The sequence below is a fragment of the Myotis lucifugus genome, unplaced genomic scaffold, assembly GCF_000147115.1.
Source record: "Myotis lucifugus unplaced genomic scaffold, Myoluc2.0 scaffold_182, whole genome shotgun sequence".
Taxonomy (NCBI): Eukaryota; Metazoa; Chordata; class Mammalia; order Chiroptera; family Vespertilionidae; genus Myotis; species Myotis lucifugus.
Window position 1 is genome coordinate 719,080 of NW_005871230.1, and position 27,091 is coordinate 746,170.

At 42.5% G+C, this 27,091-nt stretch overlaps 1 protein-coding gene and 1 long non-coding RNA gene across 6 annotated transcripts in view; one reads left to right on the forward strand and one right to left on the reverse strand.

Moving 5' to 3' along the window:
• Nucleotides 1–8,869: 8,869 nt before the first annotated feature.
• On the reverse strand, nt 8,870–16,742 carry LOC111827542. Its single transcript, XR_002831154.1, has 3 exons — nt 16,609–16,742; nt 14,918–15,007; nt 8,870–10,336 (listed from the first exon to the last, which is right to left on the reverse strand). It is a non-coding gene; the product is annotated as an uncharacterized LOC111827542 (long non-coding RNA).
• The window catches only part of PAPSS1 (3'-phosphoadenosine 5'-phosphosulfate synthase 1), a 110,037-nt gene continuing 99,206 nt past the window's right edge, over nt 16,261–27,091 (forward strand). For 3 of the 5 annotated variants that reach the window (XM_023760460.1, XM_006096589.3, XM_023760461.1), the window contains exons 1-2: nt 16,261–16,399; nt 25,648–25,762. In XM_023760460.1, the coding sequence (XP_023616228.1) occupies nt 16,340–16,399; nt 25,648–25,762 (175 nt within the window). In that variant the 5' untranslated portion in view covers nt 16,261–16,339. Of the gene's footprint in view, nt 16,400–16,638; nt 16,769–16,845; nt 16,987–25,647; nt 25,763–27,091 lie in introns of those variants that run through there. The other 2 variants (XM_014462490.2, XM_014462489.2) reach the window with 2 other exon arrangements.

Consider the following 27,091-nt stretch of genomic DNA (forward strand, 5'->3'; position numbering starts at 1 on the left):
CCCCCGCCACCCCCGCCCGTCTTTCCCTGTGGTTTGTGTGGGTAACATCCTGTACTCTGTTACTCCTGTCCAAGTTCCAGACTCATGTTTCCGTCTGGCCAATTAGAACATACAGACACTATCCCTCCTCCCCAGCCTGTGATTAGCTCTAGAATAGACAGTCACACTGTCCAGGACACATCCTAGCACAACAGACTTGCATCTCTCTGGCTCCTCTATTTCTGCTGTGGGTTGCTAGGCTAGGATGTAATCCTGGAGCTGCTGCCGCCTGAATTAATAATCCCTAATGAGAACTTTCCCAAGAGCAAAGCTGACACAGGAAAGTAGAGCCAAGAGATAGATAGACAGAGCATCCCACCTAATATCCCTTGAGCAGCTTTGCTTGAAGCTTGTGTTGTATCTGGATTTGTTTCCTGTCCCATAAAGTCACTTTCAGTTTAAATCCATTGATTTTAGTCTCTTGCCACCAAAGACTCTTGACTAATTTAATTTAATTTTTCCATCACCATTTATCCCCCTTATATAATTTTATTGTTTAAATAAAATAAGTAAAGATTTCCCCTAATAATTTTGCTTTGACAAACATTAACTTGATATCCAACTGAAAAAAACAAAAACTTCTGGTCTCTGCCCTGATCAGGGCTGAGGCCTAAACTCTGTGACTTGCTCTAAAAACCAAGTATCAGAGCCCCCCATCTCCCTCTTTTTATTTTATTATTATTACTATTACTAACATCCTTGCAATAGAATAATGTTTATACTTGGAGTTAAAAAAAAAGAAAAAGAAAAGAAAAAATTCTTGGCCCTGGCTGGGTAGCTCAATTAGTTAGATACGCCAAGGTTGCAGGTTCAATCTTTAGTCAGGACATATATAAGAATCAACCAATGAATGCATAAACAAGTGAAACAACAAATCTCTCTCTCTCTCTCTCTCTCTCTCTCTCTGTCCCTCTCTCAAATCGATAAATTAAAAAAGAAAAAAATTTGCCTTGTTTTTATATGTGTATATACCACATAGACACAGATACAAAGTAAAAATGGAGTGAATACCTCAAAGATTTTATTCATCTTGATTTCTTTCTTTTTAGATCAGCGGTTCTCAACCTGTGGGTTTCGACCCCTTTGGGGGTCGAACGACCCTTTCACAGGGGTCGCCTAAGACCATCGGAAAACACATATATAATTACATATTGTTTTTGTGATTAAACACTATGCTTTAATTATGTTCAATTTGTAACAATGAAAATATATCCTGCATATCAGATATTTACATTATGATTCATACCAGTAGCAAAATTACAGTTATGAAGTAGCAACGAAAATAATTTTATGATTGGGGGTCACCACAACATGAGGAACTGTATTAAAGGGTCGCGGCATTAGGAAGGTTGAGAACCACTGTTTTAGATTAAACGACCTTATTAGGACCCGATGAGCAATAAAACATACTTGGATATATTTCTCCATATTTTTTGCTTTATCCAGGTTTACTCTTGAATATAACAAAGAATTATTTTGCTGTTTCTTATGTCCGAGTGTTTGGAGGTCAGCATAGGGTTAACTGCTTTATTTTGTTCTTTTTAACCTGTGTGGCTTCTCTCTCTTTAGGTTTGACCTTTCGATTTCATTCTTACCTGACTGTTCCTGGTTAAATGCTGAGGTGTAAACACACATTTAATAGAGGAGTATTATAATTTCAGACTGGCTTGAACCTCTCTGTCTCCTGTAAGAATTTATGGACTCTTTCAAGTAACATAGTACAGTAGGTCTTCGGGTTACGTCGGAGATCCGTTCCTACGGTGCGATGTAAGGGGAACCCACTTACATAAGCACCTACGTCACTCACATGGAGCACATACACAGCAGTAATGAAGTGAAACAGTAGAAAAAAAATTAAAGATAACAATTCCTGACCTTTACTTGTGGTAAATAAATAATAAAAAACATAAAGCACATATGTACATACGTCGAAATGACGGAACTTTTTTTGTTTTTTAAATAAATGGGAGATGGCGACGTAACCACGAAACAACATACATCGAGTCCGACATACCAGAGGACTGCCTGTATCCTACTTCATTGTGTTTCATCTTCTAGCTTGCAGTGCCAGTTTTTTGTTTTGTTTTTTATCCTCACTGGAGGATATGTTCATTGATTTTTTCAGAAAGAGGGGAAGGGGTAGAGAGAGAGTAGGAGAAACATTTATCAGTTGCCTCCCATACACGCCCAACTAGGGATCAGCAGCAGTTTTAACTTACCTTTGTCTTCTCATTGTAAATCAGATCCTTCTACACCAATCTTTTTTAAAAATATATTTTTATTTAATTCAGAGAGGAAGGGAGAGGGAGAGAGAGATAGAAACATCAATGATGAGAAAGAATCATTGATTGGCTGCCTTCTGCATAACCCCCACTGGGGATTGAGCCAGCAACCCAGGCATGTGCCCTTGACTGGAATCAAACCTGGGACCTTTCAGTCCCAAGGCCAATGTTCTATCCACTGAGCCAAGCCAGCTAGGGCTCCTATACCAATCTTAAGAGCAACTGTTGTCTCGAAAGAAACAGATCACTATCACAAATTTAAATTTAAATCTACTTTGGTGAAAATATTTAATTAAAGGTATTGTACCTGAATATATCAAGAATCTAATTCTCAAGTTGTGTTTCTACACAAATTACAAACTGACTGAGACATAAATGAGTGCCTTAGGGACAACTATAGACATAATCACTGTCTTAGTTCATTCATGCTGCTATAACAAGACACCACAGACTGGGTAGCTTATAAACGATAGGTTTATTTTTTCAATTCGGGAGGTTGGGAAGTTTATGATCAAGATGTCAACATGGTTGTCTTCTGCTGAGGGCCATCTTCCTAGTTCATAGATGATGTCTTCTCTTTGTGCCCTCACGTAAATGGAAGGGACTGGGAATCTCTGTGGGTTATCTCTTATAAGGGCACTAATCCATTAATGAGGGCTCCACCATCATAAGCCGGTCACCTCTCAAAGACTTCACATCTAAATATCGTCAACTTTGTGGGCAAGGATTCTACATATGGATTTTGGAGAGGACATAAACAATCAGAACATGGCAAGTACTATGACGCATTGGCTTGAAGAGTAGAAGTTTTGTCTCTGATGTTCCACAATGCCTTCCTTTCTTTTAGTTTTTCCTTTAACAACATTAACTTTGTGTTTTCTTGGACAGAATGTAATTTCGTGTGTCTTTTCATATTATCTTGAAATGTGTTTCCATAATTTCAAAATAAAAACGTACTCTTAAAAATTTCAATTCTTATTCTACAACTCTGCTTTAGTGAATTTCATTTACTAAAGTTTCTATATGGAATAATTTCCCAGTGAACATCTGGAAGTTGTGTCCAATAAAGTTAATCAAGAATACAGCTTTTAAGTAAGGAGTGAAGAGCTGTGATTTAGGATTCTGTGCCTCTTATGTTGCTAGATTATGCAACCTAGAAATGGGGAAATACTAAAATAGGGAAGATTTCTCCCTATTACAACACAGTGATACAACAACTGGGCTTCTCACTGGCTTGGGGTTTGCAGAACCCTACCTCACAAAAACTCACACCAGTGTGACCTACTTAATTCTCTGGATATCCAGGGAGAAAAGGATTAGGGGTGAGGGGAAGGCTGGGCAGGAGGGAAGGAGAAAGCTGGAGAAGGAGAGAAAGAAAACTGTTTAACTGGTGCATTTTACCTTCAGTGGGGTAAATAATAAGTATCTCCAAGCTTGTAAATAACTGGATAATGTTCTCTGACTAAAATCAGGAACTTGTTTTTATGGTAGTAGTTTATAATTTCCTAATTGTATTGATATTTATTGCAGCCCAAATGAGCAGATGTGCTTTTAAATTAGATTTTTCTATTATAAACAAATGGATGCCTCAAGTTCAATCCAATTTTTTTCTTAATTCCTTATTGTATGGAAATATCTTAATTTTGTTTACTGCAAGAAATATGCACAATTAAATGGGCTTTTCTATGATTAAATATTTTATAACTTTATTTGATGTTTAATTTTCACTGATAATGTGGTTATTTTAAAAAATAAATGAAGGCAAATGATTGCAGTAAATAATGATATTATTTAAGTATTTGTAAGGAAATACTTGTGTATGAAAAGGGGTTCTATGGGAAGTAGCCTCACAGGGTGATCTGATCATACATTCCTAACTGGACAGGTCTTGGGGTGTCCTCATGCCCCAGGCATATTACTTTTTTTAGTAAAAGGTTTATCTTTGCCTTAACCAGTTAACTGCCACATGTCCAAAATGGAACCATCTCCATATGCCACAATATTTTGAATTTAATTTTAAAAATCGCTGCTTGTGTCTATAGATGCTTATGGCATAAAAAGGGTTAAGCAAACCCTGTCCATTGTTTCTGGGCATCTAGTTTAACACACCTTTGAAATGTCTCTTTTCAGAAGCCTAACAACCCTCCAGAGAGCACATAGTCTTGTCAAAAGATCCATCTTCCATTTCCTGCTTGCTTTCTCCCACGCCCATGTAATCTTCCTTATGCTTCCCCCTTAATTCAGAATGCATAAAAGAAGCTGCAAACTGCCATGCTGAGACGCATCTTTCTCAATATGTTGCTATTTGGTTCCAGGCATATCATCAGCTTAGCTCAAATAAAATCTTACAAATATTCTTTACATCAGGGGTGGGAAACATCCGGGGCTCACGGGCCATGTTAGGCCTGCGACATCATTTAGTCTGGCCCTGACAAGGCAACTGCAGGCAGGACTCAAAATTCAATAAATCTAGGAGCTTTTTTCATAGCAACAAAAATTTATATTAAGTGAACTTTATTAAGTGAGTGATGTTATAAATATCCAAATGGTCCTTGTCAGAAAAAAAGGTTCCCGACCCCTGCTCTAAAAAGATTTATTTCTGAAACAGACATATGCATTTATAAATAGAATTGGGGCACAATATAATAAATTTTCCAAAACAGTTCATCTATTTTTTTTGTTTGTTTGTTTACCTATTGATGCCTAACAAACTACTTGAAAACTTAGCGGCTTAAAACAACAACTACTCGCCCTGGCCATGTAGTTCTTTGACAAGGTAGCCAGGCTTCTTAAGTTGTCAGTCTTCCTTCTGCCACATTCTGTTGGCTAAAATAATCACAGTGTCAGCCTAGATTCAGTGTGAAAAGGACTACACAAGGGTGGGAATACCAAGAGGGGTGAACCTGCGGAGACTAGCTACTATAGTATGTGTCTCTTGACAACTTCACTTCCTGGATCCTAAATTATAAAATCTGGTATTTCTCAAGATATAGCTTTTGTGTAATCTGAGGCATAAGAAATGCTTTTCAGCCTGGCTGGTGTGGTACAGTGGTTGAGCGTGGATCCATGAACCAGAAGGTCACAGTTTGATTCCCAGTTAGGGCATAGGCCCTGGTTGTGGGCTTGGTCCCCAGTAGGGGGTGGGTAAGAGGCAGCTGATCAATGATTCTCATCACTGATGTTCCTATCTCTCTTCCTCTCCCTTCCTCTCTCTGAAATCAATAAAAACATATATATATATATATATATATATATATATATATATATATATATATATATGCTTTTCAGAAAAAGAGCACTGGTTTAATAAATTTGGGAGACAGCGCAAACTAGAGCCTTTCTCTTGAGCTAAAAACAGTAGAGATTTTACAGTATAAATATCAATTTTCTTTGCTTACCCAGCATTTCCCAAACATTTAAGTGATAGAACTGTGCCTGGTACTTCCCTTATAAATATTTGTTGAGTGAAACTTATCACAGGACCATTTTTCCCCCCACAAAATACCCATTGACAGTACAAAGAATTGATGTTTCCAATGAAAGGAATTTGGGAAAAACAGGTTTATTCTGCAAGAGACGAGTATGCAATTCTTGTGTCTTCTTGACCTACAAACCCCATCTTGGTGCTTCCTAATGAATTAATTGTTGATTTTAGATGACGTAACCCCATTTCCTGGTCCCAGGTGATTAGACTCCAGATGGGCACGTGATCCAAAGGCAGCTATCTATAGGCTGGCCAGATACTTAAAATATATGCTAGCACTAAAGCTTTTGCGGGGAGCTTAAATTGGATTGTGACAGGCAGACCAAATTCGGACCTGTCACTTGGATAGCTGGAATGTGAGACAACCATTCCGTCAGTTGGTAGGGGTAGAAATAGAAATAGAAGCAGAGAATCAATGAATTTCCATTCTATGGAGCCCTTGGTGCTAGTTCTTCATTATCCTGTGGTGTGGCTGCTGAAACACTTCTCTTTCCCTTTCTTATACCATCTTTAGAAGAAAACCCCATTAAGTGAGGTAGCCCATCTATGTCTCTATTTCTCACTAAATGAAAGAGTCTAATTATTACATGATGTCAGGGAGAGAGGCCTATGCTCTCTTACTCAGAGTGAGGAAACCTTCTACTCACCTGTCTAGTCAGGGAAGAAATGCCACTATGACATGTCCTTCACAAGCATGCAAAGCCAGTGGGGGTTCAACAACAGGTAGGACAGGGTAGGGGAGGCTGGCAAACCAACTTCTCAGGCAGTGTTTTCAACTGTTGTAGGAAAATCTTTGTCAATAGATGCAGAAGAAACTGGATATAGGTGAGAATTTTTCTTTAAAAAAATCTCGGAAATACATGCTAGTTCTGGGCATGTTATTCCCTCCCCCCCTTCACCGACAAACAGAAAGGAATAAGTAGAAAGTTAATTGTAGACGAAAGGTGACAAGTAGAAGGAAAGAGCACATGGACAGCAGTGAAGCTGAAACTGTTGTGCACAATTTAGCTAATTACTAAAGCAGAGCTGGTCTAGGAAATAATGGACAACCAGGAGAAGGGCGCGCAGTCACTAGTCCAGGTCTATGGAGGAGTCAAAACGGAATCATTCCCTAGGTATTTGTTAGGAGACGCTTTTGAGGAGTGGGGAACAGCACCCAGAAAATCCTACTTAAGTCCACAGACATGCCAGGTCTAGAATGTCAATGAGAAGAGATAGAATATTGACATTGGGACACCAAGTCAATCAGTGGGTTTAGCTGCAATTTTCATGAGGTAGAAGAAATTAAATTGAGATGCCAAGAGCAACAGAACTTGCCTGTTGTTACTGTGCAGACAGCCTCACTGCAGGCCGAGCATTTGGGGAGTTATCACAAGAAAGAAACATGCCTGCTTTGGGGTATCAGGATTCTATTTTAAAAGTAGTCTTTATTTTTTATTTTTTAAATATATTTTATTGATTTTTTACAGAGAGGAAGGGAGAGGGATAGAGAGTTAGAAACATCGATGAGAGAGAAGCATCGATCAGCTGCCTCCTGCATACCCCCTACTGGGGATGTGCCTGCAATCAAGGTACATGCCTTTGACCGGAATCGAACCTGGGACTCTTCAGTCCCCAGGCCAACGCTCTATCCAGTGAGCCAAACCAGCTAGGGCAGTCTTTATTTTTTAGAACAGTTTTATATTTACAGAAAAATTGAGCAGGTACATTAAGATAATACAGAGAGTTCCCATATACCACCATATTCAATTTCACCTATTATTAGCATTTTACCTTAGTATTATTACATTTAATGAATCAATACTGATACATTAATATTAATGAAAGTTCACAGTTTATTCAGATTTCCTTAGTTTTTACCTAATTTCTTTTTGTGTTTCAGGGCCCATTCAGGACACCACATTACATTTAGTCCTCATGTCTCCTTAGGCTCCTCTTGGCCCTGCCAGTTTCTCAGACTTCCCTTGTTTTTGACACCTTGACAATTTTGAGGAGTACTGGCCAGGTATTTTGTGGGTTATCCCTCTATTGGAATTTGCCTGATGTTTTCGTCATGATTCACCTGAGGTTATGGGTTTTTGGAGGAAGGTCCAGAGAGATAGAGTGTCATTTTCATCACAACGTCACATTAAGACTACATGTTATCAACATGATTTATCAGTATTGATATTGATCATGATTACCTGCCTGAGACAGTGTTTGCCAAGTTTCTTCACCATGAAGTTACTCTTCTCTCCATTTCCTTAATATTATTTGGAAGGAAGTGTGCACAGTGCATATTTAAAGAGGTAGAGATTTATGCTCCCTCTCCTTGAGAGTCAAGTATCTACATAAGTTAGTTGTGATTCTTCTGCATGGGAGATTGTTTCTTTTCCCTACTTATTTTTCAATCATTTATCTATAATGATATGGACTCAAACACTTATTTTATATTTGTGATAATCCAATAATCTATACTAATAAAAGTAATATGCTAATTAGACTGGGAGACCTTCCAGACATCCTTTTGGACAAAGCCGGGGTCTTGGCCGGCCTGCAAACCACCCCTAAACGGCCCTAAGCCCCTCGCCCAGGCCAGCCATGCCCCCCAACTGGGACCCCCTGAAGGGGATGTGGCCAGCCTGAAAATGGCCCTCAGCCCCTCACCCAGGCTGGCCACGGCCCCCAGCAGGGACCCCCCACCCCCACCCTGATGGGGGTGTGGCCGGCCTGCATACCACCCCAGCCCCTCGCCCAGGCCAGGCCCAAGCCCCCAAGGGGACCCCCACCCTGATCCAAGACCCCCTTCAGGGCAGACCAGCCGGCCTCCACCCATGCACCAGGCCTCTATCTATACTAATAAAAGGGTAATATGCTAATTAGACTGGGAGACCTTCTGGGAGACCTTCCGGACATCCTTTAGGACAAAGCCATGGTGGTGGGGCTAAGGCAGAGGTGGTTAGGGACAATCAGGCCAGGAGGGGAGGGCAGTTGGGGTGATCAGGCTGGCAGGGGGGGCAGTTGGGGGTGATCAGGCTGGCAGGCAGAGTGGTTAGGGGTGATCAGGCAGGCAGGCAGGTGAGCGGTTAGGAGCCAGCGGTCCCGGATAGCGAGAGGGATGTCCCAGATTGGAGAGGTGCAGGCTGGGCTGAGGGACACCCCCGCCATGCATGAATTTTGTGCACCAGGCCACTAGTGCTTTAATAATTTTGTGGCTCAAATCATTCTAGCTTTGGCCATTGGGAGCTTCTTCCTTTGGCTCCTGAGTTCCTTTGACAGACCCTCATGAATGTGGTGTTTCGTTGTTTATTTGTTTTGTTTTCATTTTTGTATTTCCTTACTTTTCTGACATTCTAAGATGTTCCATGCTCATCTTGTATACTTCTTTGCTAATCCTGAAATCAGCCATTTCTCCAAGAAACCCTGGTTCCTTTTATTGGAAATGGTATTAGAAACCAATACCATGGGCATAAATTGTATGCATTGCTACTGGGGTGTTAGCTCTTTTGAGCTCTCTCATCTGACAAAGACATATCCTATATAGTAAAAGGCCAGGGACCATAAACGTAATGACTGGAATGACTGCTCGACCAGTTGCCATAAGGTGCATTGACCACCTCTTGGTTCCTCCCCTCCCCCACCTCCTCCATCCTTCACCTCTGCCCACAGGCAAACGGGGAACCACAGGGAAGTGGGTGGGTGGCGGCGGGGCAGGACGGGGGACTGGCAAGAGGGAGGAACGGCTGACCTCTTGGTCCCTCCCCCCGGCCCGTAGGCTCCAATGGACCAGTGATGGTGATCTGGGGAACCCGGGTGGGTGGGGTGGCAGGAGGACCCAGCTGGCTGTCAAGCCATTGGGATCCCCAGCTCATCCCTGGCTGCTCGGGGGCTCAGGTCTGTGGGAAAACGGGCGCTGGCCACTTCACCTCCATGTGCGTGCACAGGGGCTGGCCGCAGATGGAACGCTCTGCCAGCTCGAGGGGGGCTGCTCGCTGCTGCTGCCGCTGCTGCTGGGGCTTGTGGCGCTGATGGAAGCTGCGGGGCACACCCGCGACCCACCCACCCAGCAGCGGAGGCAGTGTTTGGCTTGGGGACTGGCCAACGGGCAGAAGATGGCTCTGATCGCAGGCTAGGCCTAGGGACCCTGCCTCCACAATTTCGTGTGCTGGGCTTTCGTACATGTATATAATACACACACATCTATAAATATTCCTATATGTAGTCATTAGTATCTACATTAGACTAAACATGAGCTCTTACTAATGTTACCAATTCAAATCCAGTACCAATTGAATTATTCTAGCCTCCTCCCAATTCATACCACTTTCTTACCTGAATCTCACTGCACAGTTGAGAAACGTGGCTCTCACTCTGTGCCATCCATCTACTTACCTACTTGATTCCATTATGCTTGTATAGCAGCATCAGAATCATGAACTCTATCATCAATTAGAGCACAATGCTTATGTGCAGTTCCTTTTGCCTTCAGTTTTACAGACTCCACTCATTTCCACATTTACTCAGGTCAGCACCCCACTCCCCTTTGTTGACACTGTAAGGAAATTAAAAGATGGAGGAATAAATTTACACATTGAAATAGTTTTAAAGACATGTCATACATTTTAATTTGTTAATACTAAATTATACTGTCTGGGGATGTATATTTAAATGGTGAAACTTAAAAAAAAGCAAAGAAGTTATTACTATAGAAGTAACCTCATAAGAAAGAAACTTATACTTTTGGGCAGAAAAAATACCAGTGATTGGATGTACTCTCCCACTTGAAACAATTAACAGAAACCCAATAACATAATACACAAAACAGTGGTTTCAGACATTGGATAGCAGGCAGTACTTGACAGTGATTCCTGAAAATGGGGAAACAAATAAGATAAGCCCTAGAATTGCCTTAGCTTACTATAGGGAGGAAGTTGCCAGGCTCCAAAGCAGGGTTGGGGAACCCAGGCAGAGACCAGGGGTCCCCTGAGTTAAGAAGTTGGAGCTGGAGTCTGGGAGATGGGGCAGAGTACAGTTAGAGAGGAGAAAGCAGGGTAGAGAAGAGAGAGCTACCACAGAGCAAGCTCCAGAGATGGCAGGAAGTCCACCAGGCAAAAGGCAGTGGGGAAACTAATGGAGGACAGAGAACCACACACAAAAGGAGCAGAGGGAAAATGCCTGGAGCTCACAACCAGCAGAAAATAGACTGTGCTCCCACCAGCCAGTGGAGAACGTTAGCATGGGCAAAGCACTCAAAATGGTGTTCTGAGTGGTGGGACACAATTAGTCATAGATGAATGGTTATTCTGATGCCACTGAATGATGCTAAAATCAAACCTGGAAAGGATTAAACTGTTTCCAAGTAACTTGACGGTGACCCAGAATAAAGTTCAAGAATATTTATAGAAATATAAACCTATGCAGCATTCAACAAAGTAAAATTCATAATATCAGGGGTCTGGTAAAGAGGAGGAGGAAGAAGTGAAGATATTGCTCATGGCAACAAAAAAATCATTGCAAAGAGATATAAACACAGATAATAGAATTAGTAGATAAAGACATTAAAAAAGTTTTGTTACATATATTCAAACAGGTAGGGGAAAGATTTTATGTAAATGGAGGCATAGTATATACACATATGTTTTGTTAGTCCTCACCTGAGGATATTTTCCCATTGATTTTTAGAGAGAGTGAAAGAGAAAGAGAGAGAGAAATATCGATTGGTTGCCTCCCACATGTGCCCTGACTGGGGCTGTGGATCGAGCCTGCAACCGAAGTATGTGATGTTGACTGGAATAAAACCCGTGACTTTAGTCCATGGGCCAATGCTATATCCACTGAGCCAAACCGGCCAGGGCAAGATATATCTATATATTTAAAAGACCCATATTGACCTTCTAGAGATGAAAAATAAAATGTTTGACAGGGAATATATAGAGAATTTTAAAACTCAGGAATAGGAGAACAAACAACTCAATTAGAAAATGGGCAAAAGTTCTGAGCAGACACGTAAAGAAGATACATAGGAGCCAAAGGCACATGAAAAGGTGTTTAGCATTACTGTCCTTAGGGAAGAACAAACTAAAACCATAATGAGGGTCCAGCTGGTGTGGCTTAGTGGTTGAGTGTCAACCCATGAACCAGGAGGTAATGGTTCTATTTCTGGTCAGGGCGCATGTCTGGGTTTCAGGCTTAATCTCCAGTAGGGGGCATTCAGGAGGCAGCCGACCAATGATTCTCTCTCATCATTGATGTTTCTATCCCTCTCTCCTCTCCCTTTTAAATCAATTAAATAAACCACACACACACAAAACAACATAATGTGGTACCACTGCATACTACTACAATGACTAAAATGAAAAAGACCAACTGTACCAAGTGTTGGCAAGGATATAGAACAACTACAATTCTCATGCACTACTGGCAGGAATATAAAATTGTAAAACCATTTTGGAAAATGGTTTTGGCAGTTTTCAAAAAGTTAAACATATGCCTGCCATAAGGCCCAGTCTTTCCCCTCCTAGGTAATTACCCCAGGGAAAGGAAAGAATTTGTCCACACAAAGAATTGTGTATAAATGTTCATGGCAACTTTATTTGCAATAGCTCCAAATGGAAATTACCCAAATATCCTTCAACAGACGAATAAACAAATCCTGGTATATCCATGTGTAGAGTTTCGCTAAGCTACTCAATGATATTGCTGCTTCAGCATCCATTTCGTTTGGCCAAGTGCCTGTGGGAGCCTTAAGCTGACATTAGCCTCCTTATGCGATTATACACTCTAGATCAGAGATTTTCAACCAGTGTGCCTCAAATTTTTTTAAAACACGCAATACCTGACTATTTAGACAGGGGCACTGATCTCTTTTCCCTTCGATTTCAAATAATAAAAAAAGACAATGGTCATCCACTGTAAATGAATCAAATTATATATTTTTTTGTCAGATTGGCAAAAAATATATTTTTTGGTGTACCCCAGAGTTTTTAGTAATTAGCTTCTGTGTGCTGTGAGATGAAAAGGGTTGAAAAACGCTGTTCTAGATAATAGCTTGCTGAGTCACAAGCAAATACAAATTCTGGATATGACTTCCTCGACAGCTCTTGTGATCATCACTCTCTCCTGCCTCCAAGACTTTCCCTTTGCATGCATTTTAGGTGAGAGCCTCATGGAGCTTCTCTAAACTCTGCTTTTGTTAGCTTGACTTGAACAATTTGTGCCCAGCTTGGGAAACCCAGAGAATCCATTAGCGGAGACTCATAAAGGCATATGCTTCAGGTCCTATCCCTCTCTCTGTCTGCACCCTGCCTTGACCTCCCAGGTAGCTCCTGAAGGTGTGCTGTGCACCTCCGCCAGGACTGTGAGCAATAAACGTCTGTATTTCAATTTCTCTTGTGGTCCGTTGTTGAATAGCAACTCACTATCCAGCATCCTGTGCTCTACTTAACAAATGTTAATTTAACAAAAGCATGACATGGTACAATGGCATACTAATCATCCATAAAATGGAATGGACTATTGATATGCACAGCAACATAGGTAAATCTCATCATAATTATGCTGGAAGAATCTAGGGAAAAGAATATACACCGTGTTTGGCGCTGCTTCCCATTAGTCACTACTCATTTATTTTAACATATCAAAATTTTTAACACAATGTTTTACATATAGTGATAATCTTTGTGATAATTAAAGATAATCTTTGTCCTTAAATTATTGAAGCTTGGGATGCTCTTCCAAGCTCATTGCTATTATTGGCAGAATTCAGAATTATACTGCGATTCAATTCTACAGTCCTGTAGAAAAAGCTACAGGGAACCACAGACATTTTGATTGGTCTAGTAACAATTCCAAATTTCACTTTTAGAAATATCACTCTGACAGAAGTTTTAAGAATGTTGTGAGTGGCAGAGCAGCTGCACCGGTGGGAGGATGTGCAGTTAAGGGGCTTAGCAGTGATTCAGGTTGGATATGGGAAAGGCCTAATTTGAGATAGTTGCAGTCTAGTAAACAAACAGGGGACTTACACTGAGTGGCCAGATTATTATGACCACCCCATCAGTACTCGTTGGGCCACATTTTGCCTTCAATACTGTGGCAATTCTTCTTGGCATTGACTCCACGAGATGTTGAAAGGTGATGCGAGGAATCTGACACCATGCCTGATGAATAGCACTGTCCAGTTCTATGAGATTTGATGGTTGTGGAACCAGCTGCCTGATGGCTCTTTTACTTCATCCCACAAATGCTCAATTGGATTGAGGTCTGGTGATTGTGGGGGCCACCTAAGCAAGGTAAAGTCTCCCTCATGTTCTTGAAACCACTCCTGCACAATACGAGCACCGTGGCATGGCGCATTGTCTTGTTGGAAGAAGCCATCTCCATTGGGATATGCCATCAACATGATAGGATGAACTTGATCAGCAACGATACTTAGGTATGTTGTGCTATTCAGACGTTTATAATGATCTGGCCCTCTAGCAACTTCAGCGGGAAATTATAGCTAATTTGCCTACAAATTTCAGGTGGTCATAATAATCTGGCCACTCAGTGTATTTGCTAGCTATCAAGAGGTAGCAGCTTCAGGTTTTAGAGATTGGGGTATGTGTATTGAGGGGAGAGGGAATGGGGTTATGGAGGAGCAGAGCTTCACATTAACTATCTTGGTGCCAGGGGCAAGCTGTGAGGAAGCACTAAGAGTCATGGCGATGGGAGAGGAGATAACTCATGGAGGAAGCTCCCCCATACCCTCTAGCTCATCCTATGAACTAGCCCTGCAATAACTGGGTGAACTTGAAAATGTTCTCCACAGGTGGGCATTTTACCCTAAGGCAGCGGTTCTCAACCTGTGGGTTGCGACCCCTTTGGGGGTCGAACGACCCTTTCACAGGAGTCGCCTAAGACCATCGGAAAACACATATATAATTACATATTGTTTTTGTGATTAATCACTATGCCTTAATTATATTCAATTTGTAACAATGAAATTGGGGGTCACCACAACATGAGGAACTGTGTTAAAGGATTGGGGCATTAGGAAGGTTGAGAACCACTGCCCTAAGGTAACATGCAGCCCTCTCAAGCCTGAATTTCAGTCCTCTAAGGATTTCCTGAGAAGCTAATAATATAGAGGTACCTTTTCAGCCTGGTCAGTGAGAAGTACTGGACAGAAATCTGATGTGAAGAGAGGTTTCCAAGTGGGTGTTAACCAAAGAAGAGGTTCAGGCTGTGACAACAACAACAACAACAAAAGCATTTATTTTTTGGAATCCGAGAGACTCAGATTCAGGGAGTACCCCAAACTGCTCTGGAGAGAACAAAGGAAGGCAAGGTTTACAAAGGCAGAAACCACAGTGTAATTCTTCCATGAAAATGAAAGCTCGGTTAACAGGGATGGCTAGTTCCAATATGCAAATGAGGGAGGGAAAAACTACAAGGAAGTAGGAAAGTCCATACATTTCCATGCAGCAGTTGCTCTAACAGCGGTTCTCAACCTGTGGGTCGCGAACCCTGAAAATACACCCTGCATATCAGATATTTACCTTAGGATTCATAACAGTAGCAAAATTACAGTTATGAAGTAGCAACGAAAATAATTTTATGGTTGGGGGTCACCACAACATGCGGAACTGTATTAAAGGGTCGCGGCATTAGAAAGGTTGAGAACCACTGCATGTTTATGGCTCAGCCCTGAGCAGAGGTTAGCAACAGGTTAGTGACTTATGGCAGCTCTGAGAACCGAGGCACAATGTTCACAGGCCCCACTTCCGTAATGGCCTCCTGCCTATTGAAGTGACTCTCTTAGCAGCTTATTCCATTATAGTTTCTCCATTATCGTGGGGGAAGGAGGACACTTTGCAAATAACCTCTAAGCCCAGTCGAGATATTAATTATGGATGTCCAGAGATGGCGCATCAACTTTGTAAACATAATATGCGTTGAGCAGAAGGTTAAAGTGAAGAGGAACTTGTGGAAAGTAAGTTCAGTGAATCAATCCTTCCCTTTGCAAGCATGGAAAATCCATTTTTAAATGTGCCTTGGCTCACGAGGCTGGTAGCCTGGTTTTGGAGGAAAAGCCAGAAGGGCAGAATTTCACATCCATGTCTTCTCCCAAGAGCATTGGTGCGGAGAGCCAGCAGCCATTCCCCAGGAGGCCGGCTCCCTGGACCCCGGCAGGCCCCCGCGCAGGCGCAGCGCAAGGCAGACCCAGAGGCCTGGGCGTCCCAGGGTGATTTTCCCAGGCCCCGTCCCTTCCTGAGAATGAAGAGGGAGGAGCCTCGCGGGCGCTCGAAGCCCCGCCCCCAACCTTCCCTAGGTCCCGCCTTCCGCTTCGCCCCGCCCCACATACCTCCGCCCTGGACGTGCGCGAGCGGCAGCTGACACGCTAGCGGGCGGCCGGAGTCGCGAGCACGAGCGGACGTCTGCGCGCGCGCGCGGGCGCCGGCGCCAGGTGACCCCGCCTCCCGCCCGCCCCGCCCCGCCCCGCCCCGCCAGCCCTCCCTGCTCCTGTCGGCCTCCGGGAGCTGAGAATCCCGGCACCCGCGCGCGCTCTGCGGCCATGGAGGGACCCGGGAGCCTGTACAAGAAAGTCAAGCTGAGCAACAACGTGCAGAACTGGGTGAGTGGGGACCGAGGAGGCTGGGAGCCTCCGGCTGCCGCTGGTTCCGGAGCCCCTGCCTGCCTTCCGCCTCCTTTGCATCCTCCCCGGAGCGCCGGGGATGGGTACCAGAGGCCGCGGCGCCGTCCAACCGGGGTGTGGGTGGTGCGGGTCGGGGGCTGGCCGTGCTGCGGTCCGACCCGCCCTCCGTGGGAAGAACGTCCCCTTACCCGGTTCCTCGGCTCAGATGAGACCTCGAATTAAAGTCTTTGCGGAGAGAGCCGGCGGCTGCTGAAACCTGCACCTTTGAAAGGGGAGCTGGTTGCATCCCCTGGAGTGGCGTGAAGGTCTGCAGAGGGCGGAGGCGGAGGCGGAGGCGGGCGTCTTTGGGTGAGCTGCTGGTTTTTCTTGGCTCTGCCAGCGCAGTTACCCAGGGTTGTGTCCACTTCCAAGTCTTTCCATTTCTGCGCTTCGGTGTGAAGAGAGGGTGCCCAACAATGTATCCATTCATGAGTTGAGAATTCACTGAACTGAGGTTCTTTGTGGCTCGGTGTAAAATGGGAATGTCTAACATTACATGGAGTTCCAAGACTCGATTCCTGGAGACAGTAAGGTGTGGGAAGACTCATGGGTTTATAACGTTTAGCAACGACAGCCAGTTGGCTTTGATGGTCGGATGGTGTGTCCTCATTGAGGTTGCTTCCTTCCTTATTCTTTGGTAAGAAACAGCCTTAATCCAAACCCATTAGTGCCCTTCTGGGTGGGGTGGGGAGGTGGTGTCCATTTGGCTCTTTGAAAAGGCGCTGGTTTTAGGTTTAGGTGGACATTTTTATTTCACAGTGCAGCAGAATCATGAGGTTTAAAGGCAGCCTTTGCAAATCATTTCAGGCAAATGTTCATTTGCAGTCAGTCGTTTTCCATATCTGTTGTTGCCAGGGATGCTCACCTGATTGCTTTCTCCTTTTAGTTATTATCTTTTCCTTAGGTTTTAAGGGAAGGCGGGTTCAGGCATTGGAAAGAGCACTTACTGGACGACTGGCTTGGTCTCTGGTACCAGCTTTGCCATTTACTAGAGTGTGATCTTGAGGAAAATAACTTTACTTCTTTACACCTCAATTGACTAAAGAAGGGTATGATCGTGTGTTCTTCACAGGGTTATTTTGAAGGGTAAAGAAGATAATTTGAAAGTGCAACAAAGTGTCATAAAATTGTTGACTCTGCTCCTGTTACCCTGAGTATTTCCTGGTTAGGGGAATAGGGGACTCAGTTAAAGTATTTAAAGGTAATTTCAGTTACACCATCTGTTGCTCATTTATTTACTATTCCATTTGCCAAACAAGTGCATATTTTTTGTAGAGACCTGTGCCAGACGTAGAAAAGATGAAAAATGAGGGACTCAGTGTTTGCATTCTTGTTGCTCATGGCCTGATTGGGGTTGTAAATGACCTTGCCAGGTGATGAGTTTGTCATTTTGACCACAGTCGTGGTGTAAGACAAATTTTTTTTTTTTTTTTCAATTTGGAGGAGAGATTAATTTAGCCTGGGTCTTTTGGGGAGGGTTTACAAAAGAGAAATGTATTCAAGTTTCTGAGGCAGAGAGGAGCTGTGTGAATAAGGGCTGGGAATAAGAATTATTTTTTTATTCCAAGACCAACTAAGAGTTTAACTACTCTAGAGAGTTTTTGTTGAGGAGTGGAGATAAAATTCGATAAGCTGGGACTAGGTTATGCAGTTGTTTTTGTTAATCCTCACCCGAAGATATTTTTCCATTGATTTTTAGGGAGAGTGGAAGAGAGAGGGAAAGACTGAGAGAAACATTGATGTGGGAGAAACATATCGATTGGTTGCCTCCTGCATACATCCCAACCAGGGCCCAGGCGAGGGAGGAGCCTGCAACCAAGGTATGTGCCCTTGACCAAAATCGAACCTGGGACCCTTTGGTCCGAAGGCCGACGCGCTATCCACTGATCCAAACTGGCTAGGACTAGGTTATGCAGTTGTTAATGTTTGCTTCTAGTGTTAAGACTTGATTCTGTGGGAGATTTTTTTGAAAATATATATTTATTATTACATTTTTTCAAAAACGTATTTTTATTGTTTTCAGAGAGGAAGGGAGGGAGAGAGAAAGAGATAGGAACATTAGTGATGAGAAAGAATTATCGATTGGCTGCCTCCTGCATGCCCTACACTATGGATCCCAGGCATGTGCCCTGACCGGAAATGGAAACGTGACCTCCTGGTTCATAGGTTGATGCTTAACTGCTGAGCCACACTGGCCTGGCATTCTGTGGGAGATTTTTGATGAGGCTAGAATTTTTAATTTTCAGGGCCTTGTAAGTCTTTTTTTGCCCCAGTAGGGAAACCCACCGTGTTTCCAGGATTGAGAGTGACACAAATTTGAAGAACCCATACACCTTTAATGTTCCTATTACATGATAAAACTGGTGTTCCAGGAAGACCGTGTGCTGGAGAAATTAGACATTGTTCCAGATGTGGAAGCCCTGGAGAACAGATAGGGTTATAATGAGGTTTAAATGAATTACAGGCATACCTCATTTTATTGCACTTCACAGATACTGTGTTTTCATCAACATTGAGGTAAGACCTTTCTTCAGCTCAAAGATTATCACTCAGTGAAGACTCAGTTGATGGTTACCATTTTTAGCAATAATGTATTTCTAAATTAGTTAGGCAGTTTTTTTTAAAGACATAATGCAATTGCACACTAAATAGACTGTATTGTAGTATAAAGATAATCTTTATGTGCACTGCGAAACCAAACATTTCTGTTACTGGTTTTATTGTGGTAGCCTGGAAGCAAACCCGAGATATCTCTGAGGTATGCATGGAACATGCCTTGGAACATGCCTGGGACATGCTTTGTTCCACATGTTGGGGATGCAGTGGTAAAACAACAGAAAGGGGTTCTGCTCTCATGGGTATTACATTCTACTTGAGAGACTGTTAATTAAAAAGCAACAAATAAATGAATGAGATAATTTTCCCTTTACTAGTTCTACCTTTTCTGAACATTTTGCCCCTTATACTGTTAGATGCTTTTCATCGAAGGCCAGCTGCCCATTCTGGATTTTGGGGGAGACTGAGGTAGTACAAAAATGAAATGAGTGCAGGAATGGAACACACAGCATATTGAAGACCAACCGAGAGGCCTGTATAGTCATTCTTTGGAGCATGGGCCTGGCTGTTGTCAGGGGCAGGTACTGATCTTCCCATCCTAGAAGCCAGGGAGATATTGCAGGAATAATTGCCCAAAGAGGAAAAGCTGGACTTTTTACCAAGAATGTACGCTTTTTCTTTCCTGACGATATTTTTTTCTATTGATTTTTAGAGAGAGTAGAAGGGAAAGAGAAAGACAGAAAGACCGATGTGAGAGAGACACATCGATTGGTTACCTCCTGCATGCCCCCGACCAGGGCCAGCAGCCTCTAACCAAGATATGTGGCCTTGACCAGAATCAAACCTGGCCTTCAGTCCGTAGGCTGACGCTCTATCCATGGAGCCAAACTGCCTAGGGCAGTGGTTGGCAAACTCATTAGTCAGTAGAGCCAAATATCAACAGTACAATGATTGAAATTTCTTTTGAGAGCCAAATTTTTTAAACTTAAACTATATAGGTAGGTACATTGTTATTAACTTAATTAGAGTACTCCTAAGCTGGCCTTTGCTACAATCTGATTGAGGTACATTCGCTGAGGTCGACCCCTTCCAACTCCCCCATCCACACTCGTCTTGTATACTTGTTTCGTCTATCTCCTTTCGTTCATCCTCTCTATATGTCCAGACCATCTCAACATACCTTTCTCAATCCTCGACACTACATCTTCTTTCACTCCACAACGTTCCCTAAAATTAACTTAATAAACTTTACTTAAAGTTTTAAGTCAACTTTGCACTGTACGTGCGCGCCTGCACGTGGTATTTTGTGGAAGAGCCACACTCAAGGGGCCAAAGAGCCCCATGTGGCTCGAGAGCCGCGGTTTGCCGACCACTGGCCTAGGCCACCAAGAATGTATTCTGTAATGTTGACTAACAACAACAGAAGAAGAATGATAGCAAGGTCTAGCTCTGTATTGTCCAATCTGGTAGCCACCTGTCACCTGTGGCAACTTAAAATTTAGCCAAAGTTAAATAAAATAAAAAATTCTGTTTCTTAGTTTCTCTAGCCACATTTCAAGTGCTGTGTTGCCTCATGTAGCTACTGGCCACTGTATTGGACATGCAGTATAGACCATTTTCATCATCTCAGAACAACAGGGCGGGTCTAGATAGTCACTTTGGGCTGGGTGCCAACATTTTTTCTACTTATCTATGTGTATTTGTATTCTGGTTTTATCTTTACTTTCTTACCAGGACAAGGACATTTCAAGAGATAGTGGCTACTATCAGGATTGTAGGCAATTCTGAGCTCTGGCTCCTCGCAGGGCACCCAGCATTGTTAGCCTCCCCTTAGCACAGTTGCTTCTCTAAATTTGAAACATGAAATAAACTTCCCCAGCCTGGCTTTGTTACATAGAATTTTGAGGATTAGGTCTTTACCAGTGGTTCTCAACCAGATGAAATTTTGCCACCCCCGGGGACATTTTGCAATATCTGGAGAGATATTTGGTTGTTACAATTTGTGTGTGTGTGTGTGTGTGTGTGTGTCCCTGTGCATACGCTCCTGCCTCTGGCGAGTAGAGGCTAGAGATGCTGCTAAACATTCTATATGCACATGATAGCTTCAACAGTAGATTATCTGGGCCAGAAAGTCATTATTTATGAAGCTGAGAAAGTTTGCTCTACTCTCGGCTTTGACTTAACAAAAGGGGAAAATGTTATGTAAGACTTATATGCAAAAGTAGTAATTTAAAATAAAATCCAATTGATACTAGAATTCCCTTTTCCACCCACTTGGAAGTTACCATCTCTTGCTCTGAGATGGATCAATTACCCATAGCATACCAACAATAAAACTCCAACCCTGAATTGTTTTAAAAACACATTACAGTGGGGCCTTGACTTACCAGTGTCCTGACTTACCAGTGTCCTGAGTTTTTTGAGATACCAGCTGTCTCTGGGCTGATTTTTTGCATTGAGTTGACAGAGTAAATTTGAGTTAACGAGCTCCCTAACGAGCTCCTTAACGAGCTCCTTAATGAGCTCGGTCTCAGGACGAATTAAACTCCTAAGTCAAGGCCCCACTGTACTAAGTAATTAGTTCACATGAAGAGTATAATGCTTCTTTTGTTACTTACCTAAGAGGCAATCATTTTAGTGAAATATCATTTCCTAAGGACACAGTTCTTTACCAAATAAGTGAGTAAAACTAAGTGAGTGAAACTAGTGAAGATATTATACATTATTTTATAGAAGTTCATTTCTTACTTCAGAAGAATGCAGCCATTAGGTTGCTTTCTCTTATTCTACTTTCTTTGATGTTTGCATCCCTTCCCTTTGTCTTTATCTCTCTTTTGTGTTAAGTGTACAATTCAGTGTGTCTTTGTATATTCACAGAGTTGTGCAACCCTCACCAATATGTAATTTGAGAATATTTTCATCACCCCTAATGGAACCCTATACCCATTAGTAATTGTTCCCTACCTTCCTGCTCCCCCCACTTCCAGCCCCTGACATCCAATAATACACTTTGTGTCTTCGGATTTCCTTGTTCTAGACTCCTATAAATGGAATAATACAGTATGTAGCCTTCTGTGTGTGTTTTCTTTCACTTAACATTTTGTTTTCAAGGTTAATTCACGTTGCAGCATGTATCAGTAGTTCAACCTTTTATATAGTTGAATATTCCATTGTGTGGATATACCACCCTTTGTTCATATGAGTATTTCTACCTTTGGCTAACGTATATAATAATCTATATATATAAAGAGCCATCTATATATATAAAGAGCCAGGGGCCATCACAACTGAACAGACGACCGAACAGGCTGAGTGGGGCAACAAGGCCAGCAGGAGGGGCAGTGAGGGATGACCAAACGACTGAACACCAGGCTGTGTGGGGTGACCAGGCTGGCAGGGGGGGGCAGTGAGGGACGACCAAACGACTGAACAGCAGGCTGTGTGGGGTGACCAGGCCGGCAGGGGGGGCAATTGGGGGCGACCAGGCTGGCGGGGGGCGGGGGGCGGGGGGCAGTTAGGGGCGATCAGGCGGCATGCAGAGGCAGTGAGGGGCGATCAGGCCTGCAGGGGGATCAGTTAGGGGTGACCAGGAAGGCAGGCAGGTGAGCGGTTAGGAGCCAGTGGTCCAGGATTGTGAGAGGGATGTCTGACTGCCAGTTTAGGCCCGATCCCTGGGATCGGGTCTAAACCGGCAGTTGGACATCCCCCGAGGGGTCCTGAATTGGAGAGGGTGCAGGCTGGGCTGAGGGGACCCCCACCCCATGCACGAATTTTGTGCACCGGGCCTCTAGTTACAAATAATGCTGCTGTGAGCAATTGTGTAGAAGTTTTTCTGTGCACTCATGGTTGTAATAGTTAATTTCAACCTTTCCGGTAGAAGTTAGTGAGCTTTTGGCTGCCAGCCTCTGAACTCCCTTCATATATGTGGGGACTGTCCTGCTGTCATCATGGTTGAGGCAATGGTCTGTGACCATGTAATGATTTCTTTATCTGTTTGTAGTCAGTGTCCTTCCCTGAAATGTATGTTCTCTTTTGTCCCTAGTATCTAGAAGGGATCAATCAACAATACTGAATGAATGAACAGGTAGTTCCAGACTCATTTCTGACCTCTAGGAATCTTTTAGGGCTGGACTCCCCACCTGGAGGTTGTCCAGGGCCCTTCCGTTGAAGGTATTGATATAAAAAAATCTATTAGGTAAATATTTAAATATTTTTAGTTTTTAAAACAAAATAGTTGTGGAGACAACATATATACACAGAGCATGCCTGACAGTTGATGTCGATCAGATAAGCATGCTGGTCATTTGGTTCCCATTCAGGAGGTTTGGGGTAGGGCCTGAGATCCGCTTCCTGCCATGCAGTCCGTGTTGCTACTTGTGCATGTAGTTGCAAGGCTTATGTGTAGCCTTCTCAAGTTTTCTCAACCTTCAGGATGTATGATCGTCACTTGTGCTGTTTGGCCTGGTATCGTCCAAAAACTAACTTCAGTTATCAGTAACTGAACTAAAGGTTTCAGTCATCAATAACTGTGAACTGAGTGTTTCTTCTTATTGTATATTACTATCTCTTCAGTGTTATCCAAATTATGTCTTGGCACTTAAAAGGAATGTGCCTGTTACAGGGATTCTCTTTGGAGAGAGACATTGTTGAGCAGTCAGTTTAAGGTAGATTGTGGGATGGGTGAGAGAAGTGCAAGTCCTGAATTATTCTTGATATTTGGTATATGCTCTGTGCCTTTACAAATTTCACTTAAAAATGCGGGGTTCTTTATAAAATCCTAGTAAAGTCGCAAAGCATGAAATTCTCTAAATGCCATCGTAGGAAAACTTAATTTGCCCCATAGGGAGTGGCTAAAATAACAAAACAGCTCACGTGGAAATTAAGGTGGGTCAGAAAGAAGCACAGGGCCCCTTGTGTGTGTGATGAGGACAGCAGTTTGTAGAATGTGTAGCAAAGGTGCAGTGGGACATCAGAGGCCATGTGACTCTGTCTAGCCCGGCAACAGGACTGATAGTCATTTAGTCGTGGATTCTTTTGAAATGAATTGCCCAGTTCTGCTAGATTTAAGATTTCTGAAGGGTTTAGTCATCATTTCATTTGCATGTTATGCAGAGAATACAAATCATGCTGTAAAATAAATGCCTTGTATCTAACTTTTACTGAACACTGGCTAGGCACCAGAAGAGAGGATGGGCATTGTGGGAAAAAAACAAAGGACTGTATGTCACTCAGAGTGCCTGATCTGTCTCCCCAAGCAAGTCAAAAAATATATGCACAAAAAGACACCTAAAAGTATTAAAGGGTCTATAAATAAACAAATGATACGGATAGTAAATGTTACAGGGTCTATAACACATAACGACGCCATTGAAGACAAAGACTAGGAATGTAGAGTCAGAAGGAAATACTGACTTAACTCACTCTTGGTCCTTAGTCACTCATGTTATATTTTTCTGTTAGAATTATAGGAAGGATTTATCTGGAATGGGTGGAGAAGGAAGAGAAAGGGGGAGGGCAGCGGGAAGAAGATTGCATATGGAAGTGGCCTTTAGGTGCTTTATGAAGTTCAGGCATATTCTAGCACCTTGCAGTTTCAGTAGTTTTAAAAAGTGCTTTTTGATTTATTCTGAAGAACTGGGAGGGAGGAAAATGTGGCACATCCCTTTTTTTTAAAGTTTATTTTTTTATTGAAAAGTATCAAACATACATAAACAATAAGCCTCCTCGTACCCAGACTGCCATATTTGCTGCCTGATTTTTTTTTTTTAAATGTAGGAGCATTCTTTTCTAGTGATTAAAGCAAAAGATCTCTGCTTATCTATATTTTCTCTCAGCCATATCTTCAGTAGATTATTGCTTGTCAGATAATTTTTGTACATTCTACTCAGTTTACTAAGGAAAGCAGAAGACAAGTTAAAATGAATTAAAATTCATCCAGATACATGTTTCTTTTTGCCCCAAAGTAAAGTAACTTGGAAAAATATCCCCACACAAAATGACCCAGTCAAACCTGTTGTGCAAGTACAGGACACTAACTTGTAGGCAACCTCCTTGTTGCTTCCCCCATTTCCTGTCTGCTCCTCCTCAGCAGCCTGCCAGGGAGCTAAAACAGGAGGAGGTGCCTCTGCTTCCAGGAGATGCAGATGTCCCTGTTTGAAACCCTGTATTTTGCTTAAGATATTGGAAGTGCAGAGCTGGAAAGTTGTGTTTGCTTCATCAACCTATTGGAAAGAAATGGGTCAGGAGACTCATCATTTTTATAAGTGGTTATTGAACATATAAATATATATTGGAAATACATCTATTAATGAGGTGATCAGTGGGGATGGGTGGGGTGGTTTTTGTGGTGTGCCTATTAAAAGAATTGTCCAACTGTGTGTGTGGGCAGTGAGTGATAGCAAGACTCAGATGGGCAGAGGTGCCTTCTCCTCCTGTGTACTGCAGGGTACGGGGAGGGGGGAGCTGTGGAAAGAGATCTTGAACCTTAGGCACCTCTCAGGCAGATTTTAGAAAAGACTATCTCTGGAAGTTGAAGAGCTGGATGGAAAGATGCTCCTTTATGGAGTCCATATGTTTATCTTTTAAAAGATTCAAGTGAACAAGAATTCTTTCTTTTTTTTCCCTTTTTCCAGGGGATGCAGAGAGCAACTAATGTCACCTACCAAGCTCATCATGTCAGCAGGAACAAGAGAGGACAGGTGGTGGGGACCAGAGGTGGCTTTCGTGGTTGCACAGTTTGGCTCACAGGTAAGTCCAATAAACCAGCTTATTTCAAAAGCAGTGTTATCAACAACCTTGAGCTAGGAGTAAGCATATTTAAATTTTGAGGTCAGTTCTTGTATCTGGAGTGTGATAACATGTAACAGACAAAGTTGCTTAATAACCTATTTCCTTTGGGTAATTTTTTTCCCCCTAAAGAATTGTTAAAATAAATAGATGCATCTTAAAACTACCTTGTAATTGATAACTACATTACATTCTATAGACTTGCATGAAAATAAGATCTAGATTCTGCCTTCCAAGAAGCTAATAATCCCCCCCCTTTTATAGACACCCACACTCCTGGATGTTATGAGGTTGTATGTAGCATGATGAACACTTTGTAATATTGATCGATTAAATGTAAGACAATTCATCAAAAAAAAAAGCTAATAATGTAAACTATATGAAGAGAAAGAATGAGTGATAGAGATAATTTATTCCTGTCATTCAGCTTTTATCTCTGATTGGTTCTTGTGTTGGTTTTCCCAGTGTCTTTGGGCTTAGCCATAGCAGGCTGGGGAGAAGGCAAATTCATACAGATTGTGGAGATAGATTTCAAATAAAAATGATGGTACTTCTCTCTAGAATTGTGTATTTATAAATGTGTATTCAAAATTTATGTACATCTCACCAAATTGCCTACTTAGATTTTATACCTATTTACTCTCCCACTAACGGTGTGGAAAGAGAGTCCATTTTCCAGTGTCTTTGTCAACATTAGATACTACCAACCCTAAACATTTTTGCTAATGGTTAAAAACAACGTTTCCATTTTGGTTTCAGTATTAGACAGTTCTGTTTGTTTTTGTCTGAAAGAATTCAACACTCTCACATCTTCCCATCTCCTCATTTTTAAGACTGGGATTGTTGTTAAATTGCTACTTTTTCTTAGCCCATGTTTGGAACACTTAACATTCTGTTCTCAAATCTTAAATTTCTGTAATTGTTTGTATTTGAATTCTATAATTAAACTAATTCAGTACTTATCTCACCATCAGTTCTTTTATCATGGCGGGCTCACTCATGAACTCTTTCTTTGAGTCAGGTTTCAATTTTCTGTATTTTATTGTTAAACTAGAGGCCTGGTGCACGAAATTTGTGTACGGAGGGTGGGGTCCCCTCAGTCCAGCCTGCACCCTCTCCAATCTGGGACCCCTCAGGGGTTGTCCAAATGCCAGTTTAGGCCCAATCCCGGGGATTGGGCCTAAACTGGCAGTCGGACATCCCTCTCACAATCCTGGACGCTGGCTCCTAACTGCTCACCTGCCTGCTGGCCTGATCACCCTCACTGCCCCCCTCGCCGGCGTGGTCACC